The 11,403-nt window shown below is 50.6% G+C and overlaps 1 protein-coding gene across 1 annotated transcript in view; it reads left to right on the top strand.

The window, feature by feature from the left end:
• The first annotated feature begins 1,091 nt into the window (after positions 1 to 1,091).
• Positions 1,092 to 11,403, top strand: part of LOC122371242 — a 48,855-nt gene continuing 38,543 nt past the window's right edge. The window contains exon 1 of the mRNA XM_043347413.1: positions 1,092 to 1,459. Within this exon, the coding sequence (XP_043203348.1) occupies positions 1,133 to 1,459 (327 nt within the window). The 5' untranslated portion in view covers positions 1,092 to 1,132. The remainder of the gene's footprint in view (positions 1,460 to 11,403) is intronic.

Genomic DNA, 11,403 nt, shown 5'->3' with positions numbered 1-11,403 from the left:
TCCTATTCTGTACATCGCTTTTGGTGACCTAACCTGACCTTGACCTTTGCATGGCATCGTATGCAAAGCACCTTGTCTTGGTAGCGTAAGAATACGTTTTGGGCAATCAAGCTCAGTCCATTCTTCGGCAACTTCGCTCCAGAGCCGATAATGTAGAAACTTTAATTGTTTACCCTCGACCTGACCTTGACCTGACCTCTGACCTAGGTACTGAGGCAAAAAAGGTTCCAAATGTCCGTCTTGTCGAGAGCTTTCGAGTACCGTTTTCCCCGTCTTTCTACGACCATTGGTCCGGGATTGTGAGACAGGGGGCAGAATCCCCCCCCCCCCGCTCCTCAACAGGGCGCGTGTTGCTGAATAGCCCAGCGGGGCGCGGGCTAGGAAACTTGGCGAAGAAAGTATTGAGCGCATTGATTGTTACTGTATCATGCCGATCGTCGACAGATTTGACCTCAGTGCATCCGGTAAGCCTGCATATGTCAAGCGATGTAAACACAACTGATGTTTGCAATGTCGATTTTCTACGGCAGCCCTTTTGGTGACGTAGTAACTAATTATAAAAAAGAATTAAGCACCATAAGATTTCTGTCACTGAGAGGCTTGGAATGATATTTATGTTGCCTGAAAAGTGAAAAGGTCAAATAGGAATGGCTCATTGCGACCCCGACTCCCTGCAAAACTAGGCTGAATTCACACACACACACACAATGTTTATTGAATGAATTCGATTGAATCCGTCCCAGTGACCGACACCGAGTAACTCCATGGTAGACACAAATGTTATCTTCATTGAGAAAACGAAAATCGAATATTACTATCTAGTATCTACTAATGTTGTAATAGAGCAGGCTGTCGACGCCAAATCCATCTACGGATTTTACCCGCTGCTACTGACGGTTTTCTACCAGTTTGCTGCGGAACCCCCGCCCTACTTGTCGGTACCACCCATGCTTGACTCACCGACCCCTGTGTCACACTCACCCGCCCCCTGGTCTCCCCCCCCCCCGTATACCGAGGGGGTCACCCGGTGTTTCCCACACCCCCACTAGATGGCGCTCGGCCGGTCCGTCTGCCCTCCACTCGGCCACTGAGCGGGCACATCTCGTGGCCGGCCGGCGGGCAGTCGTTCGCGATGGCGCGCTGGGCTTGGTTGTCGGTGCTGGCGCTCTGTGTGATGGGTGAGACGGTCGAGCAGAGCACGTGGACTCGCTCCCGAAGAGAACACATACTCAGTCGGCACTACCAGCGGCTGGCCAGTCACAGGAGGATGCACAGACCCAGCACTCCTGAGAGGACTGAGGGGCGGTGGTCGCAGCGGCCGAGCGTGCCCGAAACGGCAGACGGCCGGTGGTCGCCGAGAGTCAGTGATTTCGAGACGGCTGAGCGCCGGTGGTCGAACAGACCCAGTGTTCCAGAGACGGTACAGGAACCGGAGAGTGATTCTGATTCGTCTGCACAGGTGAGACTCGTCTTTGACGTGTGCGACTTGGGGTGGACCGATCGATGATGTGTCATGTAATGTTGAATTGACAGTGAAGGATCGGGTTCTGGAGGAGATAGGCTAAGCGGTAAGATCGAGAAGAGAGGGGAGGGTTGCAGAGGCGCAAAGATACCTACCTGGCATCTTCAGGTGCGACGGAGAGTCAGTCCAGGTTCTACAGAGTTCCTTTTCAGTCCAGTTCAACTCTGGAACGGCCATCAGTCGTGTAAGGAAGGTCAGGGTGAACAGCTGGTGTTTACTGTTTTATGGCTGGCCGTGCTCCTTGGTCCGTTAGCTTGTGATGAAGCCTGAAGGTATTTTCCGCTTCCCCTTCGAGCTGCCAGCAAACATAGAGACAATTAGCTATGCTATGCGTAACCAATCTCAGCGCAAACCTCACAACCAAGTCCCTCCAGGAAAACACTGTAGCTGTACAAAAAGGGGCTATTGGTATATTCAGCCCAAATGAACACGACACAAACACACTAGCAAGTATACAAGTCTCAACCGAGACTGCCCTGCCAACGGGCCGCCACCCCTCCCCCCGCGCGGCGCAATGGTGTCCCCACCCAAACTAGAAACCCTGTCGTGTGTGTCCTCCCCCGGAAAAAGTCCTAACTAGAAAAAAACCGGGGGACCTAGCTGGGGAAAAACCACATTTTGTGGAAAAAACCCATCTTTATTTAAGAGTGTGGTGCGTGTAAAAAAAAAGCCCCAAAAATGGTGGTGGGTGGGTGGGAAACGCAAAAACATTTCAGAGCGAGAACACTGCTGACTTGCGTCAGACCGGGCGGCTTAGAACAGAGTGACCGCGCAAATGCACTCAAACCCCGCGCCGTCACCGTCACGTGACACAAGTCGCTCCACCAATCAGATGAGGCCGCCGCCTTAGCGGCCTTGCCGCCCGGGGGCGCAGGCGGCCGCCCGCCTGCCGCCGAACGCTGCTCGCAGAGGCCGGCCCGGCTCCGGGGCCGCCCCAAAGATGCTCGTTGTGTCGCGGAAAAAACCGGTTATATCTTGTCATATATAACCGGGCGTATTTTCCGCTTCCCCTTCGAGCTGCCAGCAAACATAGAGACAATTAGCTATGCTATGCGTAACCAATCTCAGCGCAAACCTCACAACCAAGTCCCTCCAGGAAAACACTGTAGCTGTACAAAAAGGGGCTATTGGTATATTCAGCCCAAATGAACACGACACAAACACACTAGCAAGTATACAAGTCTCAACCGAGACTGCCCTGCCAACGGGCCGCCACCCCTCCCCCCGCGCGGCGCATTGGTGTCCCCACCCATTCAATACATCCACCCAGACACCAATGCGCCATAATAAAACACCCCCTTCCCGAAACCAGCAGACCGAATGGGGGATACAAATTAACACAAAAGACCTACAGTCGCCGCCAGTGTCGAGACCAGTGGCGGAACCCACCCAAATACGTGCTTGGTTGAAGGAAGGTAATTAGCTCCTCAACCTGGCCCGAAGCTTACCAGAAACGCCACGATCCCTTAAACCTGCCAACATGAATGTGAGCGATACAGCGGTCACCAATGAAGAGCAATATTACGGCATTTATACCGAAGCCCTCACAGGACTAACAACCAGTAGCATTAGCCACTACTGCGATGATAGCCTCCACCAAGTAAAGGCCCTCGATATACCCGCCGAAAAAACAACCATCCATGAGTTCTGAGGCATCTGACAACAGAAGCTGTATTCTCCTTTACCTTGAACCCTATGCACATGCCTTTCAGCGCGACCATTAATTTTCCCATAACTTTGGAAGGGGTTAGAACAGCATCAACGAAGGTCGTTGACAGCCGCCCAGCAAAAAAGGGGAGGGCTCTCAGCCCGCTCCGGGAATCAGGCTGTTGTAGGAGGGGACGCCGGCGGGCAGACTAGCGAGCTGCCCAGAGGCCGTGTAGAAGGGACACCCCCGGGCAGACTAGCGGGCTGCCCAGAGGCCGTTGTAAAAGGGGACACCCCCCGGACAGACTAGCGAGCTGCCCCGGGGTCGTTGTAGAAGGGGACACCCTGGGGCAGACTAGCGAGCTGCCCCGGGGTCGTTGTAGAAAGGGACACCCCCGGGCAGACTAGCGAGCTGCCCCGAGACCGTTGCAGGAGAGGACACCCCCGGGCAGACTAGCGAGCTGCCTCGGGGTCGTTGTAGAAGGGGATACCCCCGGGCAGACTAGCGAGCTGCCCCGGGGTCGTTGTAGAAGGGGACACCCCCCGGGCAGACTAGCGAGCTGCCCCGGGGTCGTTGTAGAAGGAGACACCCCCCGGGCAGACTAGCGAGCTGCCCCGGGGTCGTTGTAGAAGGGGACACCCCCGGGCAGACTAGTGAGCTGCCCCGGGGTCGTTGTAGAAGGGGACACCCCTCGGGCAGACTAGTGAGCTGCCCCGGGGTCGTTGTAGAAGGGGACACCCCCCGGGTAGACTAGCGAGCTTCACCCAGGACTTTCAGAATTGGGCATCCCAAGATTCTCCGAATGTCTAGGGCAATTACCCGACCTGAATACCAAAAATACCCGCTTTTGAAATCTGATAGTATCCGCATCACCCGCCACGGGCAACAAGCTTGCCTTTCCGCGAAGATCCGGATTGATCAGGGACCAAATGACCATCATACAGACAGCCCCTACGCTGTAAACAGGCCAATATGGGTATAAAGGTTGCCGCTGCTTCCTAGCTCGACACGTTTAGGAGGTGCTTACTGCCTCCAAACGCCGAGCTGGCTCAATGTCACCCATAGAAGGTACAGTAACTCACCCACCAACCAACCATAGGCAGGTCCTGAGTGACGTCAACTGATGCCGGCGAGGGGTACCCCGTACCAGTGCCCCAAACTTTGTTGATTTAGGTGTGAAACGACATCCAAATGAAAATCATTTTTCACTCGCCTCCATTTTTTAATAGCCCATTTTTCACTCACAACTTTACCAACAAAAAGCATTTGCATGGATCGATAGCCATTTTACTTCCCACATACCAGCCTTGTATTAAATTTTGCTGTACATTCTTTTTCCAGTCTTTTAGGCCTTATCTGACCATCAATTTTCCACCCTTATCCCTTATTTGATGAGTAATTTTCATAGACCCGGGAAACAGGTGGGCAGCGGGGGCCCTTGCCCCCCCCCCACCTGAGAGCCGAGGGGACGGCGCCCCCTCAACATTGAGGCAGCGAGAAAGGATCTTTCCTCCCTTTTCCGGACTTCCTCTTGTTTCCTTTATACATCCAAACATCAACACCCGGCATTTTCCTTGCCATCTGAATGGTTTCTGCTGTTACAGTATCGATTTGACATCTGCCGTTGTCATCCCGCTTTTGTTTGGGCCTGGCTTTGGCCATAAGTTTGGCAGGCCAGCTTTTATACTGGACCATTTTGAGTCAACCTTTAGAAATACCTAACGTACAACGGTGGTAAAATCGTTGCTACAGGTATAACACAGGTTACCCGCTCCGGGTGTAAGGGAGGGGTGTGGGGCAATGAGTGCACTTACGTGGCGTCCTTGGAAGGCCGGTATGGGATTAAAAGCTCAGCGACACTAAGGGCTTGTGGTGTCTTCGGTTATCGTTAGCACCCTCAGAATCACCGGCGTAGGGCCCTCAGAGCCGCCGGTAAGGGGCCTTTAGAGGCACTGGTGTGGGAATGTCATGCAGGTGCCGGTGTGGGCGCTCAGAGGTGCCAGTATGATTCTCTCAGAGGCGCCGGTGAGGGTCCTTACAGGCGTTGCTGTGGGCCCTCATAGACGCTGGTGTGGAGCCGTTACAGACGGGTGTGGGGCCTGAGCTGCTGACGCGAACCCTCTACAAGCCGGCAGGGGGTTCTCACTCTCAGTGACCGGCAAGAGGCCCTTAGGCCAGCAGAAGAAGTTCTGTGGGGTCCTTAGAGACCGGCATAGTACTATCATACGCCGGTGGGGCCCTGAGAGTCACCGGACCGGTGTGGGGCCCTCAGAAGTCACCAGTGGGTGGCCTATAGATGCGCAGGTATTGGGTAGGGTAGGGATTAGGGTCCTCGCTCTCAGAGTCGCCGATATAGGGCATTAATAGGCACTAGTGTAGGCACTCAAGAGTTGGGGATGTGAGACACCGGTGTGGGCCCTCATAAGCCCTCATAAGCCCCCACAGTTGCCGTTATAGGGCCATCAGAAAAATAATTGTGGGACCATCACAGGCAGGAAATGCCCCTAGAACTGGGCCCTCATAGGCCGGTAAGAACTTTCAGAGGCCAGTAACGGGCCTTGGGAGACCACTGAGGAGCCCTTATAAAGGCCCAGGAGGCCCTCAGAATCCGGCGTAGGGCCCTTAAAGAGATCTTAGTGTGGCAATTAGGGTCCATGAGGAGCTCTAACGAGCCCCATGGGGCCCTTCTATATGGCCATTGTTAACCCTCAGTGGTCAAATAGCGCCGCAGGGCCCCTCGGACCCGAGCGAGGCTCCCTTTGATCCCGATGGGGAGGTGGGGTACGTGTCCCCTTAGACCCCTAGCTACGCCACCGTTTCATATGCATCATGTCAGGTATTTTATATCCTCACCCCCCCCCCCCACCTTGAAAATTGTTCCCGGCCCCCTAGGAATTTTCCTTTGACCACCCAAGCCAAAATACAATTTTGGGACACTGAGGGGAACTCCCAGTCCTAACAACGCATACTGACTTCCTTCATTTTTAACTATTAATGACAGTACCTGACCTGTATTGTTCAATGTTCATTCGCTGTTTTGCAGGAGAAAGGTCATCTCATATGTTATAGCGACAAGTGAAATAATTTGCTAAGAAATAGACCGCTTTGAAGATAGTTACAGACGGTTTAACAACCCTCAGCAGCAGCAGCAAACCAAGGTTGAAAACACGTCTAACGTTAGACTTGCTATAGATTCATTTTTTATCTTCGGGCTTCGCCTAACGATTTTATCATAATTTTATTACTATCATAGTATCTCACTTTCCACCAGCATTGCCCTCATGTCCCTATTGGTGGAACCAAACATCCCCTCAAAAATGCCGATATCGCCCATGCCCAAGCGTTCACAATCCACCCTATCGGGTCCCCTAGAACCTTCATTAACAGATATGTACCGGGTCCCGTACATGGAATAACGTACCTTTCAAAACCCCGGCCACCTTGGCCTATACCTGACGATGTCCCGTAAGACCTGCTAGGCAGCACCACTGGAGCTAGATGAGCTGGGAGGGGTCGGAACTCCCTCAGCTGACACAGGAGCTGTGAAGGAATCCTTCAGCGGCCAGAGAAGACTCTGGCAAAGCGGGCCGGCCCCGCCGCGTGTGCCGATCCGTCGCCGTTCAGAGTCTGATGCCAACCACCAAGCCATGGAAGAAGAAAAAAAAAACAGATTGTGTCACAACCATTTTTAGCCGAAATCCCGTATCAAAAGGGGGTTATATATACCGGGGCCATTTATCTCACAATGCGTGTGATGACATATCGGCAGGATATGCATATTGCATACCTACCAATATTACTATAATGATTGTCGCTTATGCATGTCTAGGCAAGACTCTATTGACCAACAACAAGAAAGGCACCTCACTCTGGCAAAAAAAAAAACTATTTACAAACGCCACTACCATAAAAAACGAAACACAGTTCACTCGTACCTCAATGCAGAGTGAGAGCCACACAATCATGGGCTACCCTAAAATTGCATCCTAGAAAATGGCATGCCTACCTACTGCAGCCTTTAAACATGGGTGTGAAAACTTCCTCTGGGTAATAGCCTGTAACTTACTATGCTATCGCTAATGCATCCCAAAACCATCTTACATAATTCCCCATCTAATCCATAATATCCTAGTCCGCCGAGACTTATCACACCCAAACTGGGTTCCACTGTATCACCTCTGTACCTCCATGTATCACCCACTAAACCTTTCATTCCAACCTATCAACACCAGATAACAATACCAACTTAGACCAATGCCATTGCATTGGTTATCCTTAGCATGAACTCCATTTACCCTCAAGTCTCACCCGGTAGTTGGTACCCTTGTTATCAACAATCCCTAACCCACTCAAGGCCGTCCCACTAATGAAAACCCCGCTCGGACACGCTCGGACAGAGCCAACATCACCAGCAGCTCATTCTCCACGGGGTACGCCCACCTGGCACACCTTACGCCAGTAACCGTTCACCTGTATGGGAACCACAGTTCAACCAACACCAGGCACCACAAAACGGCAATTATACCAACTCTCTGCACAACCACCGGCCAACACCACGTGGCCACCAAACCCTACGCCGGCCAGGCCGTGCACTCTGAGCTGCTACACCGAGAAAGCATGAGCTGATTCCACTCACACGGAGTGTAGAATGGCAAAGTCCGGCGCTCCGTTCCAGGGAAGAAACAAAAAACAGTTACAGCTATGTTACACCTAGCAAATACCTACACCCAATCTCCCAAAATCTGAAAAACACACCAAGCCTATTTCTACCAGCAGTCCAAGTTTCGTTGTTTCATCTAACCTTCAAAGAACCTATAATACCGGGCATTTGCCGACCCATTGCTCATCGACCCTCTTCTTACCGTGATAGCATAACATAAACACAAAAAACAGACCTCATGCCGAAAATGAAAAATAAGATAGAAACAACAAACCAGTAAAAAATAAACATAAAAACCCCGAAAGGAAAAAAAACATGCTCGTCAATCAATATAACATTGATATAAAACCGAACTTATACTCCCCTTGATGTCTTCCAGCTTCCACTGAACACGACCGCAGTAAAACGCAAAAACATTTCAGAGCGAGAACACTGCTGACTTGCGTCAGACCGGGCGGCTTAGAACAGAGTGACCGCGCAAATGCACTCAAACCCCGCGCCGTCACCGTCACGTGACACAAGTCGCTCCACCAATCAGATGAGGCCGCCGCCTTAGCGGCCTTGCCGCCCGGGGGCGCAGGCGGCCGCCCGCCTGCCGCCGAACGCTGCTCGCAGAGGCCGGCCCGGCTCCGGGGCCGCCCCAAAGAAGATGCTCGTTGTGTCGCGGAAAAACCGGTTATATCTTGTCATATATAACCGGGCGTATTTCTCCAGAGAATCCGCCCGATTATGTAGAGATACCTAGTCCTTTCGCATGGATGAAATCGTATCTGTTTATCCTATCCTCTTAGTTTATTTCAGTCTATCGATACCTTGGAGGATGGCATGTGCGACATGCATACTTTGGAGGGCGCTATTAAATATCCTGACACTATGACGCTTGATGCTCGTGTGAGTTGTTGACCTCCTTATCACCCTGCCACGCTGTTTATCTGGTTCTCGAGGTTGTGATTTGGAACGAAGCGGGTACAGCGCACTGATAACTACTGGGAGGAAAAGTGGTCATGTGATAAGCCATAAGTTGATCTCGTTCTATCATTGTGCTTTAAATAACTAGCGGTACAGGTAACTGCATTCTCCAAATATTAGTATATTACCAACCATATAAACTTCATGGTGCTAAAGTTCCCTTCCTATTTTGTTGATGAGCACGGCATGCAATTACTTTAGAGCGAGGCAGTGATTACCTGAATCAGCTGGCTGAAACCGGTTTCTGTAGTCTCTACTTCTCCCCGATTATAAGGATGAAGTGCCTACATATTCTACCCATCTGTTATGAATCGAATTCGTTAGCGTGGAGGCGCTGTCGGCCGTGAGAGGGGCGTGGGAACCTCAACCGCTAATGGGGGATCGTCACCTTCAGCTCATGCCTCATTCGTTATAGTTTCTAGTTCTACGCATTTACGTTCACGGTCATACGATCTTGACATTCCCGGAAACTGTTAGATGACATTGGGTAATAAGTGACCAACGCGGATATAAATGCAAATATCGACTACTACAGATACCAAAGCGCGACACTTCGTCGAGATTGGTACCGTATGCAATGTCCAACACCATTGGAAGCTGTGCAGTTCAGCACTGCACAGTGCTGGGCTATCGCTGCATTTATTTATTCAGCTGTCGCATGGTGTCGTCTGGCCTTTGCAGCCGCCTTGCCGCCATCAGTATTATCTGATTTGCCCTATACGGAAGAAGCTTGGAAAGTCCCTAGCTTCTGTCATTTCCAGTTGCTTCTCCGGAGTGCGCAGTTCGTTTAAACTAAACAGAAACATGTGACTTGCGATTTGTTATGCAAAATGTCCGTCTGTTCTCTGACCCTGCTATTTCCTGCTAATTAAAACCCTCTCATACTTAAGTTCGGGCAGTCTTGGCCAACATCAAAGGCCTGCTACCGACATAGCGTAGAAACTTATGCATTGTATCACAGTTCCAAGCGTATTTCACGTTATGTCAGCAAACCGTCTATAAAATGTTAACATTTGTCGCTCACAGCGTCGGCATTGCGCAGTGCTCTAATATGAAAATGACCTAATGCTTGGCACTGCTATTCGACCTGTTTATGTTAAAAATGGCACGGGATCGCGACCCCTGGTTCCCCGAGATGTGTTTGAAGGCTTATAACATAGACCCCGGTCTTAAAAGAATCTGGCTTGTTCCGTGATACTGTATACAAGGTGATGTACCGTTAAATCATTCAAGCAAGCAGTGTGCAGTAAGTATGCATTGTATGCTAAATTTGAGTAGATTTATCGTTACCACTAACATCGTTCTTCAATATTTACGTGATAAAAGCTTTAGGAAGCACAATGCGCAAGTCGTAGGTACAAACGCAACATTTGCAACTTAAACCGGTAAATGCACCTGCGACACCGGCATACGTAGAAGTGCATCGTCGGAGTATAAATGCGCTGTCGACTGTTTTGTGCGCCGTCCTTGCCCTTGGTTTCTTTTTTAGAGACGCCCCAGGAACTCAACAGGAGCTTTTACTCACTTGATAATTTTGTGCTTAGTTTTTAAGCTTATCTTTAATCGCTTGTTTACCTTACAGTTACCTACGTAATATCGGTTTTCAAATTTCTTTCAAATTTCTCACGTTAAATGATCATAAAAGGTGTTTTCATAATCTACTGTGTCGAGTCATGAAATGCCGTATCCTCGACTCTCGTCTTCGCTCCTTGGACTCAGTCGGAGTCAGAGCCGCAGAGAGGAAGTGTTCCATCCCCACCGCCACCGGTCGACAGGTAGCCATAATCACTTCCCGGCGAGCTGGTGTTCTTTTCCAGCTGTGCTCATCGCTCACAGTCCTGACTTCTATACATGCCGCCGCCGCCCTTTTTGTTCCACGACTACGTCACTGGCTCCATTAGAGCATAATGGCGCCGGACGACCTTCGGTGTCACCTACCTCAGCGTGACGTGCCATGTTACTCGAACATTCTGACACAATGAGCTTCACAGGCTGTCGGCGAAATATTTCTGTCCGCATTGTGAATCTCTCGGAAAAGGAAGCCGGGCCGCGGCGTTTCTTTTTGACGATCTTTTGGGTTGGATTTAGTGGTAGTTCTTTGGAGATCATTTGAATATAAACGAAATAGTTACTTATCACCGGTCACTTATGATAATCAGTAGAGTCACGCTGACGATTGATCATGTTTTAGCATGGGCTCATTCTTCGTGGCCTAAGCGGTACCTGCTGTTACTAAGCACCACCGATAGCTTATTTCTTGTCCGAAATACAAATCACGAATATTCATGCATCGATAGTGCAGTTATTAACAGAGTTAAGTTATCGACAACTTGACGCTATCTGAAGTGCCAGGGACAGTTGCATCTGTACTCTGTAGGTATACCTCGGTCTGCTGAGGACACCAGCGGCGTTTAACGTCATCGGTAGAATACAGAGCTGGTCATTTACAACAGTGGAGTGCCATCGTAGGCCTTTGACACTTCAGATCAGATAAGATTCCGATCTTATTTACAGTCAACGATCCTCTGCATCAAGGCCGCCGGCTGTGGCCAATGAAAGGTAACCGAATCTGCGCTCCGCGCCAGCAATGTGCCGTCTGTTGTT

The sequence above is a fragment of the Amphibalanus amphitrite genome, unplaced genomic scaffold (assembly GCF_019059575.1).
Source record: "Amphibalanus amphitrite isolate SeventyFive unplaced genomic scaffold, NRLGWU_Aamphi_draft 001220F_arrow, whole genome shotgun sequence".
NCBI classification, from domain to species: Eukaryota; Metazoa; Arthropoda; class Thecostraca; order Balanomorpha; family Balanidae; genus Amphibalanus; species Amphibalanus amphitrite.
This window is presented reverse-complemented; position numbering and strand designations above follow the sequence as displayed.